Below are 23,352 nucleotides of genomic sequence, written 5' to 3'. Positions count from 1 at the left end.
GAACATGTATGTTTTCTCCACCACATTAATCTTTATTTGAGTGAGAGACTCATTGTCACGATCCCGCTGCCGGTTATACACTGACTGCCCTGATTGTGTATGGCCGACAGCGAGAAACACCTCACAGGACTACAACTCCCGGCAGGCGGCGCGAGTCACGTCGTACGTGACGCTGACGCGCCGTCAGTCACAGGATTAAGAGGACGCGAAAGGAATCCCTCGCTGCCGATAATTCTTTGATGGATGCCCATAGCAGACTTCTCCGTGGACATCCGTATTCCAGGCGGTAAGAGTGCGAAAGCACGACCCATCGTACCGCCATTGCCGGAGGAAGGCAAGGGTGTGTGGAAACCCTTGTTTGTATTCTCCGCAGCACTCCTCTGTTGGCCGAGACCCGCCGGTCTCTTGCAGAGGAGCCTTGGTGTTCCCCAAAGCCGAAGGTTGAAGGGCTGGAACCCCCCACCCCCTCATTGGAGAGACATGAATTCCTTGGTCTCATGTGGGGAGGTGGATATCAGCCTTGCAGTAACTTTGGGCAGTTGTGACAGTGTTTGTGGCTACAAACGACTGTATTGGAGTAATTCAAAGGGGCACTACCAAAGAACATACCGAGTGCCGTGCTGTAGGTCTTCGTAGTAATTGAGTCCATTAAGCCTGAGATTGCTGGTGACATTGTGCCTATCTAACAAGCGCTAGCAGGACACCGACTGGAGAGAGCAAGATTCTATTGTTCCGTAGTCCAGTGACAGTCCTTCACCGTTTTTTCTTGTGTTGTTTTGTTCTTGTTCTATAAGAGAGAGCCTCCGAAGAGGGTGTGTTGCCACTCAGGCTAGGCAAAAGGTCCTCACCTCAAGTACAATCCTGGTAGGTGTAGCCAGGGGGGACCATAACGTGCATTTCCCAGGGTACCGTGATTCCGAAGTCTGTATCAATGTATGCATTCTTTTTTGTCTTAAACACTAGTTACAAGGGGTGATCCTGCCGCAACCCTCTGCTCTCTTCTGTATGTGAGGCTACATTTTCTTTATGTTTCAGGTGGGTGTAGGAGACATTGCTCGTGGTCATGTATATGATTGAAGCCCTATGTTGGTAAGCTCTATACTCAGCTAGTGTCTTTGTGTCTTCCTCAGATCTCCTTCCCCGCTGTTCCCTACCCTTTCCTTCCCCCGCTCGATTACCCCAACAGTCTGTGGTTGTCCAGAGGTGGGCCCCTATAGAGCATCAACACAGTCCTGAGGATTCAGAACGGAGGAGCCTGACACTCATCTAGCACAAACACCAAAAGTCATCTCCTGATCGACTATATGTAGACACCCATCATTTTATTTCAGAGCTTTCACCTTCGCTCTCATGCTTATAAAGACCATCAGACCTTCTCAGGTTTACCTTTATTAGGCAATAGCCACCTTTTATTCATCCAGGACTTCACCTCCTGTGAACAGGCTTGCAGTGAGTCCTGATCCCTGGATTTCTCCACCAACCTCACAATCAACTGGGCTACTGCATTCATACTGTGGATCAACAGCTCATTATCCACTGTATCAAATTGACGGAAAAATGTGATAGAATCAACATGCACACCTCCATCATCTGATGCCCACCACATCCCCAAAGGCAGTTTCGATTCTGCAACCAGTTGTAAATCTGAACTTTCTAGTAGTTAGAATTTTATATTTTTTAATATGTTCATAAAGTTTGATGCTGCTCAGTTTCTCATTGAACCTGTTAATAACTGTAAGCCCTGCAATGAAATGAGAGGTCTGACACCTTCAGATTGTTTTCTTTTTTTCCTTCCAAGTGGTGCTAGTGTTCAATGGTTGAGGGGCAATTCTGTCAGTAATTTATGAATTAACAGTGCTGATAAATGGCTCCAGCATCGGATATATCCCGGGTGTGGTCGAACCCTAGTTAAGTTTCTTTGAGTTTATACTCGTAATAGCATAGCTTAAAAATGACAGGAAAGGCAGTTCAATTACACAGCATTACAGGTTTAAGAATTAGATTTGAAAGGGTTAGACGCCTTCAGTTTTGCAATTCCTATTGAGACAACGCCTCTTCTTTGATAATGTATCGGGAATTGCGAATGAGAGAGACCGGCTCAAGGAAAATGGGCGAGGCATGTGGATTCCAGCTTGACTCAGCATCAATGGGAGCTATTCCAAACTGTTGCAACACTATAAGTATAGTTTAGAAACCAGTTTCACCTCCTCTGTACTCTGTGTTGTTCCTCCAGTCACTTAAGTCAATTTCTGCCGTTCCTGCAATGACAAGCTCCAGTTCTCTAGCATCAAACACCGACACCAGTCTTGCATCCACGACCTGTGAATGGGGGAGAAGCCATAAACAATGCTTACTCATGTAATGTAGTTTTCAATACCTACACATATAACTATGTAAATAAGCACTGCTAAGCCCATCAAGGCACTCATTCCCCTCCTTTCTTGTAGCTCTTATAGCCTACTATTTCTCCAGATCCCTGTGCACAATTATACTACAAAAACGCCCCTGTTCCTTTCCACTTACAAATCCCTCACTAATTTTGTTGACATGACTACTGGAAGGAAATTTCATGACTGTAAAGAGACACTGTAAGAAATAAAGTTCTGCTAATCTTAAACCTACTCCGGTGGATTCCCAAAGACTGAAATGTAATTTGAACTTAATTAGAAATAATTAACATTGAACAACACTTAAAATGTTAGAACGAGATTATTGTGACATTATAAACAAATATAAAAGCACTTAAAGTTAACAATCAATGCAAGCTGTGCTGATGCAAACTAGCAACATGAAGGACCGAAAGACCTCAAATATAAAAATAAAGTTCTCTAGATAACAAAGAGAGGATGTGGCCTTAGGGCTAGAGCAGCGACCTCGAACCTGGGGAACCGGGTTTGAGTCTCGGCAGTCATTCTGAGCAAATCACTTAGGGCCAGATGTACAACCTGCAAAATAGCGCATCGCAAATTGCGAGTCATTTGCGATGTGTGTAGAAGTCATGGATAATGTGCTGCATATCTAAACACTTATAAGGTTCCAAAGGCAAACACATACATAGATAAAATACATTACCATTTACAATTACAATAGCTCTAACTCTTCCAAATGCAAGACCTATTGCATTGCAAATGCCTGTTAATCCTTCCATGAAGGCTTTCATCACTGGTATTCTGAATAGAGCTAAGTGCTGTCAGTTTTGCAAGTATGCAGCTACTGCTGCTAGATGTAAACAAATGGATGTGTAAGCTAGTCCACATTGCTGTAAATACAACAGATAAATAATGTTCTGTACAAAAGCATCAAGTGGATTGATATTGTTGTTACAATAGACAACAAAGCGTTTCCATTTGGCTGCATAACATGCTCTAGCAGTAGGCCTTCTAGCCTCTTTGAGAATATTCAAACAGTCTGGTGGCAGTTGTAAATAACCAAACTCTATGACTTCAGGAGCCAAATCGCTAGGTTGAGTTCTTTGGGATTTGGATGTTTGATTTCTCTATGGAGTGAGGAGAAAAGGTGTGAGATGTAGCTTTTGATGTGAAACCACTGAGAGCTCTAACAGGGTGGTGTACCAAGGTTGATGAGTCCATGTGGGGCTACTAAGATCAGTGTGAGGGATGTTTGTCTGAGCTTCCAAACCAGTAATGCAATTAGTGGGAGAGGCGTAAAAGCATAAGCAAATATCCCTGACCAATTCATCCATAGAGCATTAACCTTGGATGCCTTGTGTGGGAACCTGGATGCGGAGCTTGGGCATTTTGTGTTGTGTACTGTGGCATACAGATCTATCTGTGGAAAACCCCATTTTTGAAAGTAGGGAAGAAGAACTTGGGGGTGAAGTTCCCACTTGTGTACTTGCTGCCTATGTCTCCTGAGCAGGTCTGCAGTCTGATTGTCTACTCCTAGAAGGTGTTCTGCTAGGAGATAGATTTTGTGGAGAATTGCCCAATTCCAAATGCTTTGTGCAAGGCGCGACAGTTGGAGAGAGCGAGTCCCTCACTGTTTCTGTAGGTAGTACATTGTTGTCATGTTGTCTGTGTGAAAAAAGACAGTCTTGCCTACAAGTTGGGTGAGAAAAGCTCAGAGTGGTACGAACACCGCCAGAAGTTCCAGGTAGTTGATGTGGAGACGTTTATGATTGTCTGACCACAGTCCCTGTACTGTGTAATGTTGAAGATGTGCACCCCAACCTGTTAAGGATGTGTCTGTTTTCAGTATGGTCTGCGGAATTGGGTCTATAAAAGCCCGCCCTTTTGCGGGTTCCACCACTGCAGAGAGCGATGAGTGCAGCAGTCTACCAACACTAGATCGGTTAATAAACCCTGTGACTGATTCTACTAACTCGCTAGACATTCTTGCAGAGGACGCATGTGAAGCATTGCATAAGGTATGATGGCAATGCAGGATGCCATAATTCACAGCAATTTCATGAAGACTCTCACTGGTAATGATTGCTTGGGTTGGAATTGTAATAGTGTGACCTGGATGTTGTGAATTCTGGCTACATTGGGCCAGGCTGGAGCTTTGAGAGTGTTGAGGGAAGCTCCCAGATATGATTGCACTTGTGCCGGGCACAGGTGAGACTTTTGTGCATTTATTGTAAAACCTAACTGGTGAAGTAGGTGCACTGTTGTCTGAGTGTGTAGAATACAGTTCTGGTTAGTGCCCGCTTTGACAAGCCAGTCGTCAGGTAAGGGAAGACATGTATACATTGTCTTCTGAGATGAGCAGCTACTACTGCGAGACATTTGTTGAACATTCTGGGGGCTATGGTGACGCCAAATGGAAGTACCCTGAATTGGTAACATTTGCCTGCTATCACAAGGCTGAGGTATTTGCGATGAGCAGGATGAATTGGAATATGAAACTAGGCGTTCTTTAGATCTAGAGTAGACATAGTCGCCCTGCTGCAAGAGAGGAAGTACTTGTTGAAGAGTTACCATGTGAAAGTGTTCTGACTATGTATTTGTTTACCTCTCTGAGATCTAGAATAGGTCTCAAGGAGCCGTCCTTGTTTGGGAATGAGAAAGTAAAGGGAATAAACCTCTGACCGTTGATATTGAAGTGGGACTGGTTCTATAGCCCCTTTGAGTAATAAAGATTGCACTTCTTGTTGAAGCAAGGGCTGGTGATATTTTGTGAGATTGAGGAGGAATGTTTGGAGGATTGTTGATAAGCTCCAGGCAATAACCATGTTGGATAATTCCAAGCACCCATTTGTCTGTTGTTATTGATTTCCAAATGGAGAGAAAGTCTTGAAGTCTTCCTCTGACAGGTGTGGAATAGTCGGAGGGATGTGTTCGGGAAGTAACTGTTTGCTTGAGGAAGGGGAAGTGCGAGGTGTGTTGTTTTTACCTCTACCCCTCAATCAATCAATCAATCAGGGGGTTTAAAGCCTGCTACTCACCCGTGAGGGCCTCAAGGCGCTGGGAGATGAAGGGGGGTGGGGTGCAGCTCTGATCAGCCAAAGAGCCAGGTCTTGAGGCTCTTCCTGAAGGTGTGCAGAGTAGGGGAGCATCTGATGTTGACTGGGAGCTCGTTCCACACTTTGGCCGTGATGTAGGAGAAGGCTCTTCCGCCCGTTTTGGTTCTGCGGATGCACGGGGTTTCTGCCAGGGCAAGGTCGGCGGAGTGGAGGTTCCTTTTGGGTACATGGAAGGAGACTCTTTCGCTGAGGTATTTTCGGCCGGTGTTGTGGAGGGATTTGTGGGAATGGGTGAGTAGCTTGAAGGTTACTCTCTTCTCGACAGGGAGCCAGTGGAGGTCTTGCAGGTGTTGGTGATGTGCTCATGTCGTGGGATGCCAAGGACGAGTCTGACCGCGGTGTTCTGGATGGTCTGGAGTTTATGTAGCAGGGATTTGTTGATTCCTGTTGACCCCTGGGACTGTTTCCTCTATAACCTCCTCTGACTCTTTGTGCTTAGGGGACAAGCACAAATTACACACTGGGTGAGAGTCCGTACGCGGATATTTCATGTGGCATAGGAGACCGAATTTAAATGGAGTCCGTTCCATCAACGAGGAGCCGAACGGACGTGGATGGGCCGGAAGGCCGCCCGCAGAACTTACGATCGAAATGTCGAAGTTTTTTTGAAGTTCGAGTCGAACCGCGGTAAGAGAAAACGCATTTGAAAACAATACTGTTGAGGTATAGAGAGTACGCACCAAGAGGGAACCCGAGGATCGATTCCAAAGCGGAGCGCAGCAATACCCGTCCAAACCTGATGGGGAAAAAAAACAATCTAACAATGGAGTTGATGCCCATGCGCACTATAACCAAAAGGAGGTGTCACCTACTTGTGACTGGAAAGACTTCCTCAAACAAAAACAACTTGCAAACATCTGGACCCAACACTAGATGGCAGGACTATGCAAAGCATGTGATCTACAGCTCACATGCCTCGAACACAGGGTTATACTTGTAATGTCACTTTATTAATTAGTTTCAGCATAGATGGAAAGAGGAGAACAACTGCAATGATACCCTTAAATGCCTCTTAAGCGGCGAACATCTAGGCAAATGTAGTTCGCCTAGAATAGGCGTACCATTCTGGAGGACATATGTAGCGAACACTAACCAGTCCTATTGACAGAAGACATTAAAAATACAACCTTGACTTTTGCCCTAGAGGACATGGAATGGAAGAAATAATAGCTAACACTGGCAACAGAATGTGACTCTCGAAAAAAAACATATTTGCATTGGTAATGGGAAACCAGTGATTGGTTGGACCAGGGAGCAGGTCCCTGGGCTAGCTCCAACTCTGCTGCTGTAGGCCAGGCTCCGCGCCCCGGGCCTGCACCACTCAACCAGTCAGTCGTAATCACAGCGAAATTGCTGCTCCCCTGTCCACGTTTTCACCCCTTATCGTTTGCCTTTTGCCCCCTTCCATCCCAGTAACTGCTTAACTTTGCCTCCTTTATTGACTTTTGCTTCCTTCACTGACTTTAGCCTCCATCATTGACTCTTGCTTCCTTTACTGACTTCTTGCCTCCTTCATTTGACTTTTGCTTCCTTTACTGACTTTTGCCTCCTTATATTCCCTCTTGCCTTCTCTTCTTCAGTATAATGTTGGGCCTTCTCAGGTTCCCCATAACCCAAACTTTTTTTCCTCCTTTTTTACCCAGCTAATCTGCCTTTCTCCAACACTCTCCCCGCTCAATTCTCCTACCCCTCCCGCCTTCGCTGGACCCCGCCCAGCATGCCACCCACTCCCAGGAACTTATTTAATTGAGGCCGTAGCATGACCCCATTGAGTAGGTCCCTTGGCCAGCTCCTCCTCTGCTGCTGCAGAACAGGCTCCCCGCCTGGGTCTGCACCGTTCAACCAGTCAGCCGTAATCACCACCAAATCACTGCTCACCTGTCCACCTTTTCCCCCCTGATCGTACAACATTTGCCCCCTTCAATCCCAGTAACTGCTTGACTTTGCCTCCATTATTGATTTTTGCTTCCTTCACTGACTTTAGCCTCTTTCATTGACTCTTGCTGCCTTTACTGACATTTGCCTCCTTTGACTTTTGCCTCCTTTACTGACTATTGCTTCCTTTACTGGCTTCTTGTCTCCTTCTATTAAGTGTTGCCTCCTTCATTTGATCTTTGCGTCTTTTACTGACTTGTGTCTCCTTCTATTGACTATCACCTCCTCTTCCCCATAATTCTGTGACTTCTTGTGTCCCCATAACATTAACTTTTTCCTTTCTGCTCGATTCCCCTTGTCTGCCTTCTTTGGACCCCACCCAGAGCTCCGCCTATTCCCAGGAACCTACTTAATTGAGGCCGCAGTGTGGCTGCGCCACTGATGGGCCAAAGGCGTGCGAAAGGCAAGCCCATCTGCCCCGGTCTGCACCTGGACTGCACCCCACACCAGAACCCCTGGACCTCTACCCACCCACAGATACTCCAGCACCGAGATAACAGCCCTAAAACACAGGATGTCGCAGCAACCTCTGCTGCTGTACAGCCCCACGCTTATCGGCAGGACCTTTCGCATGCCGCCAATGCTCTCCATTGGTCACTCCACACACACACACCGCTGAGATCTGGGACACCACCACGTCTCTTACCCCCGATGTCACCTTCCTCACCGAGATCTGGCTCAACCCAGCATCATACATCAAAAATAAACTTCATTATTCAATAAAATTTTACACATCATAAAATAGGTTAAAACTGATATTGTAGGATTCTCTCATCTGTTATACATTCATATCACAAGTTGTCAAGTTTATTTATGATGTTTCTATATATGATGTTTAATGTATTTGTTTTATGATAAGAACTACAGTAAGAACATTTTGTACTAGGAAATATTTTTAATAAATGTGACATTTTTACATACAACTGTGTTCAGTGTTTAGATTGACTGCACGTAAGGATACATTAAGATCTAATAAGATCATACACCATTAATTTGTATCATTGAGAGCTAGGATGAATGACACAAAAGGGACTCCTTATTGTTTTTATTATATACTGACACTGTCCCTTTTTGGGGGGAAGGGTACCTCTACTATATTGTAGGGCCATAAGAAGTAGGCCAACACCCACAGAACACGCAAGGAACCTCAACGCAGAGTCCTCAGCCTGCTTACTCACTCTCTGCATACTCTGGAAAATCTTCAAGTGACTCCCACTGCACATGGTATGATGATAAAACAACTTCCAGGTCAGTCAATGTCCACACCTCCCTATACGCCAGTCCGTCTCTACAGATTATGCTGGATGGAACCTTCAGTGTGGACTGCTCTAAGAAGTACACTGTTACGACAGCACTTGCAAAGCAAATTAAATTCTCCTAATACACGTATTTAGTTGGAAAATCCAAAATAACGGACCTCAACATTTTTACGAAAGTGCCTTTTACTGTTATTGAAGGGATGGAACAGATGTTTTACCTCATAGAAGCCACGCACTAGGCTCTCTGTTTGCTGCACCACCCCTCTCTCGATCCTCCACTTCACCATTCGCTCAATGTACTCCTTCTTGTTCTTTTCAGTTACGGAGATGTTAGCGCCTCCTGGTTTTAATTCCCGCTCTGTGATCTGTGGTATACACAAAGAAAACAAGCGTATAGTTATTTGTTTTTTTGTAAAAGATATTTTTGTTAACATTTTCATAGGACTGCACAAGTACATAAGAGATCAATCAGCATATTATTGTATTTTTCCATCATGTCTCCTAGGGGAGTAGCTTCCCAGGAAATTTAGTACAGATTTACAAGGTACATTAATCCATATCCATATCCACATGTCCCCCTTTTCACCTCAACAGGGCAGATCACTTAATCTACCTATAAATGAATGTGTCTTTAACTGGTGCTCGAGAAAAGTGGCGGTGGTGAGCACCAGAAACCACTGGCTAAATTTAAGCCCTGCTGTCCGGCAAACACTCGCCTCAAGATTACCATCATCTCAGGAGTCTAGGTGCTCCCCCACACACACTTTCAATCATTCTCCCCATTCTCATCCCTGGATCCTGATCTTTCCGAATAGGAGGAATCATTACTCTCAGGGGTCCCGAACATATCCACCACCTTCATCCATAGAGGGGCTATTGGTCGCCTTTGTAAGCCCCGCGTCTCTACTCTGCGTAAGTGCCTGATGCTCTTCCTGAGCCCCCTCCCTAACAGCGGCTTCCCACCTTGCTATCACTGGTCCCCCCACAGACGTCCATGTCATGGAGATCTCCCTCTTGCTTAATATAAAGGCTAAGTCAAGGAAGCTGTTTCCTACTTTCTTGGGTGTTGGGCGGGGGAACAAGCCTAACAAACACACTTTCAGGGCACAAGATATAGCACGGTGCAGTGTGGCATTTAATCTTTGCACCACTGCGTTTCAAAATTTCTGTGCATGCGCAAAGGACCAGGTCATGTGGCAGAAGTCTGCCTCCACCAGCATAACTGAATTGGATAACTTTAAACCAGTTATTCCGGGACACCCTCGGTTGGTAGGCCAATATCCTCAACCAGTCCCGGTCTGTAACCGTCCTGCCAAGACCACCCTCCCAATTTTGCCAGCGCGCACTCAGTCCATTTGTACCGTCCCATGTAGGGGACCATACAGCTATATAACCAGATGTCTACTTCAACCTAGGGACAGCAATAAGTGTAGAACTCTATGAGTCTGGGGTTCATCCACCTAGTTCCCCAGAGAGACGTAAAGAGTGGGTCAGCGACTCATAAGTGAGGAATTGACCAGTGGTCAGTTCACTTGTTTCTACTAGGGTTTTCAGAGGCATCAGTGTGGAGGCCTCATAGCAGTCACCCACTGTCACCAATCCCACTTCTGCCCATGCTGTCAGTTATGCCGCCATGAAGAAGTTAGGGGGCTCCCCCCCCATGGGAGGCCCAGCAATGAAAGTGATGGAGCATGCAATGGGCACTCCCTCAACTTCCAGACAGTGCACTGCCAACACCAGATTACCATCATCAAAAGCACCCCAGTCCCTCCTCACCCAGGCACTCGCTATAGCAGATGGGCCAGAAGTCCCCATTGGTTGGGAACCATCTCCATGTGTCCTACCTCTCAAATTGGTGCCATCCAGCCAAAGCGTAATCTACTGAAGCTGGGTAGGCAAGTAATATAATTTGAAATCTGGCATGCTCAGGCCCCCTTCCAAGATTGTTTGCTTGATATTGTCTGAGGTCAACCTGTGCCTCCTTCCATCCCATCTCAGTAATGCGTCCAATTGCTTAAACCACTGGGGCCAACAACCAGGTTGCAAAATTGGTGAAGAAATATAACAGCCGGGGCAACATAATCATGTTATCAATGTTATCCGTGATAACATTGATGGGATTCAAAGAGAGCACCAAAAGGCGACACTTCCCTTCAGGGAGTGCACCACCACCCCCAAGTTGCTCTCCCACATGTCCACCAGGGAATGATATACTTGGCTTCTTTGGTACTGGAAAGTCGAGGGAACCCAACCAATTTCCGGCAATAAAGTCCCTGGTCTGTCTGCGCTGAGGCCCAATGGGAAGACACTGGTCTTTACATGAGTGACACAATGCACAGTGATTAGTAGTGAGGAAGGTTTAAGCAGCAAGAGGATTGGTTGAATTGAGAGGGTGGCGACATGGTGAATGTAGTTAAAAGGGCGATACGTGAAAGGAAGAGGTTTACATATTGGTGAAAAGAAGGAAGGAAATGCGGTTGGAAGGTTATTAGAAGCAGGTACGGAGAAAGTACGTTGTTGAAGGATCGAGTTTTAGGATGTAGAATCCTATTCAGCTTTCAAGATGGAACTATGTAAGCAGAGGGAAAATGTTGAGTCGGGCAATTAGTAACACGGGGCATGAGACATGGTGATATATTGTACAGAGGGTCATTACTTAGGTTGTTGTTCACGGTTTAACGTTGTTGTTTTTTGAAAATTTGTAGTGAATCCCTGAAGAAGGGCGAAGAAAATGCCCGAAATGCATTGGAAATACTACTGAGGATGTTTTTAATGTATATCCCGTGTTGCAGAAAGAAAATGCTTGGAATGGCAATCTGCAGCATTTGAACTGTTTGTAATACATGGACGGTCTCACATGTGACTGTTTAAACAAGTTTTGAATCGTTTACACCATTGGAGTTACTTGACAATACACAGCGTTGAAAATTTGAAAATGAAGATACCTTTTTTCAAAGGACTTAGCAGTGAGTCCGTTAAGGGGCAAGACGTTGCTCCAACTAGGAAAGACACTGGTCTTTACCAGGTTCACCCTAGTCCCAATAGTTCCCTAAACTCATTCAAAAGCTTCAACATAGCCGGGGCGTCATTGACCATGTCGGCCACGTATTGCAGTAGGTCGTCAGTCTAGAGCAATATCAGGTGTTCAGTGTCTCCTACGAGATACCACGACTGCATCCTCGCAGTCTGCACAGTTCTGCAAGGGTGAACAGGAGAGGGGACAAGGAGCACCGCTGACTGGTACCCCAGCAAACCTCATAAAGATCCCACACTACGCGACCAATGCAGACTCAGGCAGTAGCGTTGGTGTATAATGACTGGACCCACACCACCCACAAGGCCACCAACCTCATTCGGGTCATGACTGCGAATAGATAGGCCCAGCTGATGATGTTGAATTCTTTTTCCAGATCTACAGTCATCAGGCCTGCCTTCGCCTTCTCGCCAAGGAGTGATCAGTACTGAGTACAGGTGGCGTAGGCTGAGGGAGGTGTTACGTTGTGGAATAAACCCACACTGGTCAGAATAGACCAGCACGTGCACATACAGGAGAAGGCATGCAGCCAATATTTTGCTTAAGCTACTGGAGACCATGTTTAATATGGACAACGGGCGATATGCCAAGGGGGGCACCCCATGTGTAGTCGTCTTCGGGAAAGAAACAACTATTGCATGCCTGGTAATGGCCTGTAATTCCCTCAAATTTGTAGCACCTTATTGTACATGTCGGCTAAGCGTGGGGCCAGTGACCCAGCAAACGTAGAGTAAAACTCCACCTGCAGTCCATAAGGGCCTGGTGTCTTCCCCTTTGCCATGTCCCGGATGGCCATTTATTCTCTTGAGGCATAATGTGACCTCCCAATTCTTCTGCAGCAATCATCTGCGGGGTCCGTAGTGCAAGGGGAGCCAAAAAGATGTCCACACGGTCTCTGAGCACTTCAGGTGCCTCCCTTAGAGTCCTTTATAATATTCCCGGAAGGCACTGTTAATATCTACCTGGGTACATAGATACCCATCCGGCCAGGTCACGCAGATGATTGGGCCCCCTTATATCGGGACGCACCAACCAGGCCAGCAATCCACCAGTCCTACTCTCCCCTTAAAGTGCCCAGGCAATGTAATCTCTATAATTATGGCAGCAAAGCTTCTCCAAAATAAAATTGTAGCGTCCTTGGCTTCCGCCAGCCTGGCCCTCGCCCCGGGGTCGATGTCAACCCGATTGCATAGATCATTGATGGCCCCATCGAGAGATGCCAGTTCGCGGTCAAGCTCCCTTTGGACACCCACTGTCATACCCATAGAGTGTCTACGGATGACCACCTTAAAGGCCTTCCACAAAGCAATCAGAGGCTGTGCCCTGGTTATGGCAAAATAGTTTGAGATGGCCTTTTGGAGGCCCTTGAGATATGTGTTGTCTTCCAGGGTGCTGGGGCAAAGGCACCACATTGGGGTCGCCGGTCTAGCCGTGCTCAGTTGGATTCTCAGAAGTAACGGATTATGGTCCGAGATAGTGTGGCCTAGATAATCGGTAAGGTGAGCAAATTGACAGAAAGATGCCGAGCACAAAACCATATCTAAGTGGACATGGAGAGCGTATAGACTAGAATAATAAGAGTAGTTAGGTTCCACCCCAAGTTGCGTCTTCCAGACATCCTCCAGCTGTGTGTCCAATCTCGCAACTCCTTTGCAAGTCTTTGAGCAGATGCCCCCGGAAAAGCATTGGTGGAGCAGTCAAGATCAGTGTCCGCCACACAATTAAAGTCCCCTCCCATGAACATGTCCATCTCAGGGAGAGAACCCCACAGTGCTGCCTGTTGGCCTCAGAAAAGCAGCTGGTCCTGATTAGCAAATAGCAGCAAAATTACCAGAGCTCCAGAGGGGCCCGGGCCCAAAATCAAGAGTCACAGCATAGTTACTTGGGAGCACCTGTGGGGCTCCCACTAGGGAGGCACTTCACATCCAGTCACAGGCGTCTGTGGTATTCAGAAAGATGTGCATGGTGCCGTCTACGTTATCCGCAGTTTGGCAGGAAACAGGACAACGAGTTCTCGCAACTCCCGCTTCACCTCCAAGAAAGAAGCTTTTTTGGCCCACACTACCACAGTGAAGTTAGGGAACATGGTCACAGCAGAATTATCCACTCGAAATTGCCCACTAGTGCGGGCTTCCTAAAGCACGATATTCCGGTAATTGAGCAGCCTAGCCATCGGTCTCGGTGGACGGGCAAGGGCCTCGCAGGCACACGATGTGCACAGTCAAGGGCGAAGAAGGGAGTTTGTTTTACAGATGCCACCTGAATTGTCATCCAGGTTTCCAGATACTCAATCATGTTGTTGTCTTCTGCTCCCTCAGGCAGTCCTATGATTTGCACATTGTAGCACCGGTTACGGTCCTCAGCATCTTCCACCCTACTCTCCAGAGTTTTCTCACGTTTGGTGAGGTTGATCAACTTTTGATGCAAGGACTATTTGGCTGGACTGAGCTCCTCAACTGCCACCTCATCTCTTTGACCTTACCTGCAAGCTTACGATGGTCTGTCCGGAGGAGGCCAGTTCCTCCGAAACACTGCCTATCTGTGCTGTAGGGAGGTCTTGGAGTCCACTATTTCCCCCAGGATTTTGCCCAAGGTCTAATGGAGGGCTAGGGACACTTGCTCCGCACCACTCACTGATGCCGTTTCGTCTGCCATGTTCACCTCCTGCATTCCAGTGGTTGCCCGAGTTTCTCTCACTCTAGGTTTACCCATAATGAAGTGCCCCATGGCAGGCAGACAGCGATGCAGTCACACCTCAACGTGTTTCCCCAGCAGTCTGGAGTTAAAACCCAAGTTTGACAGGGTGCCCGCCTCAGGCCCTGCACAGCTACATCCCAACATGGGGACCACCTCGTGAAATCTTGGTCAAAGTTCAAAGAGCGCTATCCCCGCGAGGGCCCCTCCACATGTTCCCAGTGACGCCTCACACCTCTCAACTAGCAGTCTCATTGAAGATCCACGAGGTTCAGGCCCTCAACGTGATTCTCCGGGTGCCAGGCCATTTCCCGGGCATTCAACGTTATCAGGAGAGGAGGGCACCACGGCTCCAATGCTTCGGTCTAACTAGCTGGGGCAAATGCATCAGTTGAGGCTCCTACTTGCCATGCACCCTCTCAACCGCAGGGTGGAATCACCACTCGTCCAAGGCGTAGGGGCACTCTCTCACCCCTAGGTGCAGCCACAGGATCTCACGAAGCTCCACTGAGAGGGGCCCCCAATGGGCCAAAGGGAAGGCCAAGGTCGCTCCTCTATGCCCAAAATGTCAATCCAAAGACAAGGAGGCCTCCCACAGGAGATGCCATGGTCCTAGGGCATAAGGGCTCCTGTCAGAGTTCAGCTGCCCAGTCCAATTAAAGGGAGGGTTTCAAGGTCCACTGGTGCACCCTGCCCACGACATGTTGCTGCTGGAGGCCCGACTGACAGGCTGTGGTGCAAACAGGAGGGCCATGGGCATTGCATCCAGAGCCTGACAGGGCAACAGGAGTCTCTGCAGCTACAGTGCCAACATACAGTTTCCCCGACCGTGTGGTATCTCTCAAGTGCACCGCACCCCCAGAGGTGCCCACCGCCTCTGCTCATGCGGGCCTCGATATAGGCTGGGCGTGTCTCCAGTCTCAGAAGTAGGCCCTCCTGCTAGTGCTCATAACTGCTGCAAGCACCCCAGTTAAGTGCTCAGCAACACCAACTCGGGATCCGAGAGCAAACCTCCACATCCTGCATTCCAAAGCACCTGTGCCAGAACTCACCCCAGGCAGCTTTCTCTTCCCAAGGCTCTAGGTCGATATGCACCTGCCAACATATTGGAATCCTCATAGCGGCCACGTAATCCACTGTTATCTTGGCCCCTAGATGGCCCTCCACCTCAACAGCGCCATCCGCATTCTCAGCTGAGGAAGGCAGGCCAAAGGGGGGTCAGAGCATCTGGGTGGGTTCAGGATGGGGCCAGATGGGGAAATGCACATGGAATTTCCGCCGAGACACTTCTCATTCCATCGGTGTTAGGCAGCGCCCCTCAAAAACAAGCTTATGGTTTGAGAAATATTAGTGGTGTAAAGCAAATAATGTACTCCTCCTCATTTATATTCCAGGGATCCTTACAATGTGCCAAAGTGGAACAAATGGATCACTTTCCAAGAGATTGGAAAGTATTGACTTGTACTTGCATGTTAGCTGTGCATGGAAAACAATATTTTCTTTAAAATATATCTTACATACTCATGCACTTCTAAATGCGTTAAAAATTGGGGATACTACATCTGATATGTTGACCTGTCACAACAAAGATGTACTCTACCTCAGAAATTCTGAATATGAGGGACTTGGAATTTAGTTGTGGCATTACCAGTTCCAGAAATACCGATTCCATCTTATGTTGCTGCATCTAAATTCTTTAATTATTTGGAGTAAACCCTACAGAATGGGGGCAAATCATGAAAAACCTGAATTATTGGGGTTCAAAGTCAAAACCATCTCCTATTTCCGGAGAGTTCCACACTCCCATTTAGCAGCTGCTTTGAGCTTGTGCTAATTGGGAGTGGGAGCGGCGGGGGACCGTGGATTGCTGTGTGGGTGGGAATAGAGAACCTGCTGGGTGCAGGAACAATGGCCACAGTTCTGGGATGGAGTTGGCCACACGGTCTCTGAGCACTTCAGGTGCCTCCCTTAGAGTCCTTTATAATATTCCCGGAAGGCACTGTTAATATCTACCTGGGTACATAGATACCCATCCGGCCAGGTCACGCAGATGATTGGGCCCCCTTATATCGGGACGCACCAACCAGGCCAGCAATCCACCAGTCCTACTCTCCCCTTAAAGTGCCCAGGCAATGTAATCTCTACAATTATGGCAGCAAAGCTTCTCCAAAATAAAATTGTAGCGTCCTTGGCTTCCGCCAGCCTGGCCCTCGCCCCGGGGTCGATGTCAACCCGATTGCATAGATCATTGATGGCCCCATCGAGAGATGCCAGTTCGCGGTCAAGCTCCCTTTGGACACCCACTGTCATACCCATACAGTGTTTACGGATGACCACCTTAAAGGCCTTCCACTCCACAAAGCAATCAGAGGCTGTGCCCTGGTTATGGCAAAATAGTTTGAGATGGCCTTTTGGAGGCCCTTGAGATATGTGTTGTCTTCCAGGGTGCTGGGGCAAAGGCACCACATTGGGGTCGCCGGTCTAGCCGTGCTCAGTTGGATTCTCAGAAGTAACGGATTATGGTCCGAGATAGTGTGGCCTAGATAATCGGTAAGGTGAGCAAATTGACAGAAAGATGCCGAGCACAAAACCATATCTAAGTGGACATGGAGAGCGTATAGACTAGAATAATAAGAGTAGTTAGGTTCCACCCCAAGTTGCGTCTTCCAGACATCCTCCAGCTGTGTGTCCAATCTCGCAACTCCTTTGCAAGTCTTTGAGCAGATGCCCCCGGAAAAGCATTGGTGGAGCAGTCAAGATCAGTGTCCGAAACACAATTAAAGTCCCCTCCCATGAACATGTCCATCTCAGGGAGAGAACCCCACAGTGCTGCCTGTTGGCCTCAGAAAAGCAGCTGGTCCTGATTAGGAGCATTCACAATCGGAATGCAAATAGCAGCAAAATTACCAGAGCTCCAGAGGGGCCCGGGCCCAAAATCAAGAGTCACAGCATAGTTACTTGGGAGCACCTGTGGGGCTCCCACTAGGGAGGCACTTCACAGTGAAGGAGGGGGGGGGGGGGGGGGTCACAGGTGGCGGATTCTACTTGTACACTGAGGCATCATCTGAGGTAAGGACACTGAGCATTTGTCAGAATGGGTCCCTGTATCAGAGTCTGAACTGTGTCTGTGGGTGAGGCCTGTCGCTGCCAGCAGGGTTGCTGCCTTGTCCCTTTCTGCTTGGGCCCTCATCGGTTTGCGTTCAACTGATCTTGGCGTCACCTGCACGGGCGCTGGCGTGGTAGAGGTCATCATTCCTATACAACGTCGGTCATGCCCTCTGCCATGTAATTGTCCATCCAGTCACAGGCGTCTGTGGTATTCAGAAAGATGTGCATGGTGCCGTCTACGTTATCCGCAGTTTGGCAGGAAACAGGACAACGAGTTCTCGCAACTCCCGCTTCACCTCCAAGAAAGAAGCTTTTTTGGCCCACACTACCACAGTGAAGTTAGGGAACATGGTCACAGCAGAATTATCCACTCGAAATTGCCCACTAGTGCGGGCTTCCTAAAGCACGATATTCCGGTAATTGAGCAGCCTAGCCATCGGTCTCGGTGGACGGGCAAGGGCCTCGCAGGCACACGATGTGCACAGTCAAGGGCGAAGAAGGGAGTTTGTTTTACAGATGCCACCTGAATTGTCATCCAGGTTTCCAGATACTCAATCATGTTGTTGTCTTCTGCTCCCTCAGGCAGTCCTAAGATTTGCACATTGTAGCACCGGTTACGGTCCTCAGCATCTTCCACCCTACTCTCCAGAGTTTTCTCACGTTTGGTGAGGTTGATCAACTTTTGATGCAAGGACTATTTGGCTGGACTGAGCTGCTCAACTGCCACCTCATCTCTTTGACCTTACCTGCAAGCTTACGATGGTCTGTCCGGAGGAGGCCAGTTCCTCCGAAACACTGCCTATCTGTGCTGTAGGGAGCTCTTGGAGTCCACTATTGCCCCCAGGATTTTGCCCAAGGTCTAATGGAGGGCTAGGGACACTTGCTCCGCACCACTTACTGATGCCGTTTCGTCTGCCATGTTCACCTCCTGCATTCCAGTGGTTGCCCGAGTTTCTCTCACTCTAGGTTTACCCATAAAGAAGTGCCCCATGGCAGGCAGACAGCGATGCAGTCACACCTCAACGTGTTTCCCCAGCAGTCTGGAGTTAAAACCCAAGTTTGACAGGGTGCCCGCCTCAGGCCCTGCACAGCTACATCCCAACATGGGGACCACCTCGTGAAATCTTGGTCAAAGTTCAAAGAGCGCTATCCCCGTGAGGGCCCCTCCACATGTTCCCAGTGACGCCTCACACCTCTCAACTAGCAGTCTCATTGAAGATCCACGAGGTTCAGGGCCTCAACGTGATTCTCCGGGTGCCAGGCCATTTCCCGGGCATTCAACGTTATCAGGAGAGGAGGGCACCACGGCTCCAATGCTTCGGTCTAACTAGCTGGGGCAAATGCATCAGTTGAGGCTCCTACTTGCCATGCGCCCTCTCAACCGCAGGGTGGAATCACCACTCGTCCAAGGCGTAGAGGCACTCTCTCACCCCTAGGTGCAGCCACAGGATCTCACGAAGCTCCACTGAGAGGGGCCCCCAATGGGCCAAAGGGAAGGCCAAGGTCGCTCCTCTATGCCCAAAATGTCAATCCAAAGACAAGGAGGCCTCCCACAGGAGATGCCATGGTCCTAGGGCATAAGGGCTCCTGCCAGAGTTCAGCTGCCCAGTCCAATTAAAGGGAGGGTTTCAAGGTCCACTGGTGCACCCTGCCCACGACATGTTGCTGCTGGAGGCCCGACTGACAGGCTGTGGTGCAAACAGGAGGGCCATGGGCATTGCATCCAGAGCCTGACAGGGCAACAGGAGTCTCTGCAGCTACAGTGCCAACATACAGTTTCCCCGACCGTGTGGTATCTCTCAAGTGCACCGCACCCCCAGAGGTGCCCACCGCCTCTGCTCATGCGGGCCTCAATATAGGCTGGGCGTGTCTCCAGTCTCAGAAGTAGGCCCTCCTGCTAGTGCTCATAACTGCTGCAAGCACCCCAGTTAAGTGCTCAGCAACACCAACTCGGGATCCGAGAGCAAACCTCCACATCCTGCATTCCAAAGCACCTGTGCCAGAACTCACCCCAGGCAGCTTTCTCTTCCCAAGGCTCTAGGTCGATATGCACCTGCCACCATATTGGAATCCTCATAGCGGCCACGTAATCCACAATTATCTTGGCCCCTAGATGGCCCTCCACCTCAACAGCGCCATCCGCATTCTCAGCTGAGGAAGGCAGGCAGATGATTGGGCCCCTGGGTAGGAGTTGGGTTGAGCAGGAGTGGAGCCGAGCTAGTACCTGCAATCTCCTACTGGCCATCCTGAGATTTAACAGGCATTACACCTGGTTAAACTAATTCTTGTGTTAGCGAACCTGGTGATTCCAGGGCTCTTAACAGGACCTTTTGTGTGTGGTACACCCCCTTCGGGTTGCCAAGCCTCCAACCATGTTATCAGGGCAATTGAATTCAATAGGCCTGATGCACAACCTAACTGTGCATGTGAATTTAACTTACCTAGGTAAGTAGCCTCTTCTACGAGTATAAAATGACATTTATAATCAATAAAAGTTGCTTTTGTGCTTCGGAAAGAATTACTCATGAAAAGATTCCTTTGTGAGGAAATCTCCGGTGAGAGGAGAATGGAAATCGCAGTGCAGGAATGCCTTGTCAGTTTGCGAACATCTTGAAACTTACATGGCAGTGAGTATTCATAGACTCTTCTGGCAGTTCTTCTCACCAAGGAAACAGCTGGAAATTTACTTAGGACAACGAACCTCACATGTCCTGCAGGACGAACCAAAAACACTAAACCAAAAGGGTCTTAAAGTCAGTCCTGCCAGAGACCAGCAGATTATAAGTTGGCCCTCCCAGCAGGTCCCTTCCACGAGCTGACCCAAACACGTACAGATACGTAAACTATAGGCCTTCATTATATATATATATATCTATATATATCTATATATATATTCACTTAAAAAACCATAGGTTTCACACAAGTTATAGTTAGCTGTACATTTCACTCGTAAAAAACCAATGAAATTCCACGTTATAGTTAGATCAGGTAACTATAACTCGCGCGCCCGCAATGCACTGCTGATGACATCACATATTACATCACTTATGACATGGTCAGTGACATCACTCATGACATCAATGATGACATCTGAAATGACACATTGTGCATTGCGGTCGCGCAAGTTATAGTTACCTGATCTAACTATAACGTGGAATTTCATTGGTTTTTTACGAGTGAAATGTACAGCTAACTATAACTTGTGTGAAACCTATGGTTTTTTAAGTGAATTTGCAAGGTTTTTTAAATGCTAATTCCTAACTATAACGTGTGTGAAACCTATGGTTTTTTCAGTGAATTTGTACGGTTTTTTAAATGCTAAGTTATCTATTTATTGATAATTTTTGCGTGCGCGCGCGCACTTCCTTGACCTGCGGACTACCTCTCTGCCAAATTACAAGTAATTCTGTTCAGCCGTTCGGGCTGTAGCTGTGTCTAAAGGTCCTATGGAAAAATGCATGGGGAAAACGCGTTTTGGGACCCCCCTTTTTTCTCAGCCCCCGCTTGACGATTAACCCGAGACTTTCAGGGTAGGAGCGGAGCGTAGCGCCCCATTAGGTTTGAAAATTTCGCGAGGATTCGTCGACCGGCGCCAAAGTTATTCCAAATAGAATGTTGCGGATTTCCTATGGAAACAGGGTCCTAACTATAACTATCTACTGGCGACCGTGACGTAACGTACCGTGACGTAACGTGAACGAGGCGAAAGCTGAAACGCGTTGTTTGTGCAGTCCATTAAACCAATTTTGAACACTGCAAATCTCCCTGGTGTCCGTGTATATTTCCTGGAGGAGAAGTGTAAGGTGTTGCATAATTGGGGTTGCCGATTACCCCCACACGGACCGCCCAAGCAGACAGCCTTCGTCTTTATCGGGACTGGTTTTTTGATATATATATATATATATATATATATATATATATATATATATATATATATATATATATATATATATATATATATATATATATATATATATATATATATATATATATATATATATATATATATATATATATATATATATCCCTTTCAGGCATAGAGTGACGAATAAATGATGCAAAAAAGAAGCAGAGAACTCTGGGTAGTTCTCAAGTGCACTCTCAACACCAGCGACACTCTAGATCTGCTCACCTCAAATGTCTGCTTTTCTATCAAAATCTTTAAGCATAGGACTGAAAGATTTTGATAGAAAAGCAGACATTTGAGGTGAGCAGATCTAGAGTGTCACTGGTGTCAAAGAGTGCTCTATACAGGAGCTGCTTTCCACCTAAACTTGAGAACTACCCAGAGTTCTCTGCTTCTTTTTTGTATTTTATATATCCATATATATATATATATATCTGATTGCATGTATGGCTGTAGACACACATGCTCTACATAATTCCACCATCTAGTGTTGGGTCCGGACGTTTGTAAGTTGTGTTTCGAATAAGTCTTTCGAGTCACGAGACCAAGTGACTCCTCCTCTTGGTGATAGTGTGTATGGGCATTGACTCCATTGTTAGATTGTTTTCTTTCCATCGTGAGATTCGGACTTGTTTTGTTGTGCTCCGATTGTAGACCGTCTCCTGTTTATTTCGGTTCGCTACTCATTTCCAACTTCGTCAGTATTGTTTTGGTCACGTTTTCCATCCTTGTGTCTAGAAATTCGGAGCACTTTCACCCGTTGATTTGAAGTGCTCTCATTGCAGCCTTCTGGCCACGCCCATTTGGGCCTAATCTTTCAGTAAACTTCCAACAATACTGCGTTGATAATGGAACAAACTACATTTCGATTTCCCAGCCCGCTGTCACTTGAAATATCCGAGAACCGACCTCCATCAGATTTGCAACTTATGTCTGTCTGCAGACCATCGTGAAGCAGACTCTGAAGCTTGTCGATCTTTCCGATAGAAAAAGACATTATGGGACCATCGGACACGTTACAGAGAAATGCGATGCAGAGAGATTGAAGAGACACCAGACATATTGGGTCAAGATGTCGATCAGGAAGAACTTCACGAGTCCTCTGCAGCAGAGGAAGAGGCCTTTTCCATCCATGACTCCGAATCAGGCTCTGCCTCCGTTTCCGACTTCAACTCTGGACTCCAGATCCAGAATCTAGCTTTCTTCCTCCCAAAAAAGATGGGTTTTCCACCGATTTTTCAGCTACATGGCCACTACTGCCAGCGGGCCATAGTAGAAACTGATTCTCTGCTACGTCCCGCCCTCTGGCTTGGCACCGAAAGCCAAGCTGAAACAGATGGCTCTCGTACGGACTCGGCACTGAGTCGACCACCTCCCTCTTCGGTTCCGAGCACCTTCAGCTCCAACCACCTCGGATCTGAAAAAGAAAACAGTTTTGGCACCGAAACCTTCAGCTTCCACATCAAAGTTGCCTCCATATCCCATCCTACAAATCATGCAGGAGTGTCTCAATTTGAAGCAGAAAAAGCTACACATACAGTCTCGAACTGGCCGGATTTTAGCTCAGCCTGTGCACTTTGTGTACAAATCATCTAAGCACCAGCTTTCCTTTGCGGAGTCCATAGATGTACTAGTGGCTGCTAAAAAGGAGGACATTGCAACCAGCCCTTTTCATCCTCCACTTTCTCCTTCTCCACCACCTCCACCGCCGCCTCCACCCTCTTCTTCACCACCACCTCATTCACAGGGTGATCACACTGCTTCAGCAAGGTGACTTTGAGTCAGCACCAGACTTAAAGGATGCTTGCTTTCACATTCCAATCCATCCAGCCCACCACAAATACCTCAGATTTGTTATAGCTGGAAAGCATGATAAATTTAAAGTTCTTCCATTCTGAGTCCCTACAGCACCTTAAGTGTTCACCAAATT

The 23,352-nt window shown here is 47.4% G+C and overlaps 1 protein-coding gene across 5 annotated transcripts in view; it reads right to left on the bottom strand.

The window, feature by feature from the left end:
- The window catches only part of HECW2 (HECT, C2 and WW domain containing E3 ubiquitin protein ligase 2), a 1,572,445-nt gene that overhangs the window by 23,339 nt on the left and 1,525,754 nt on the right, over positions 1–23,352 (bottom strand). For all 5 annotated transcript variants that reach the window (XM_085648759.1, XM_085648760.1, XM_085648761.1 and 2 more), the window contains 2 exons: positions 8,898–9,044; positions 2,205–2,319 (listed from right to left, as the gene is read on the bottom strand). In XM_085648759.1, the coding sequence (XP_085504885.1) occupies positions 2,205–2,319; positions 8,898–9,044 (262 nt within the window). The remainder of the gene's footprint in view (positions 1–2,204; positions 2,320–8,897; positions 9,045–23,352) is intronic.

The sequence above is a fragment of the Triturus cristatus genome, chromosome 3_2 (genome assembly GCF_964204655.1).
Source record: "Triturus cristatus chromosome 3_2, aTriCri1.1, whole genome shotgun sequence".
In the NCBI taxonomy this organism is placed as follows: Eukaryota; Metazoa; Chordata; class Amphibia; order Caudata; family Salamandridae; genus Triturus; species Triturus cristatus.
This window is presented reverse-complemented; position numbering and strand designations above follow the sequence as displayed.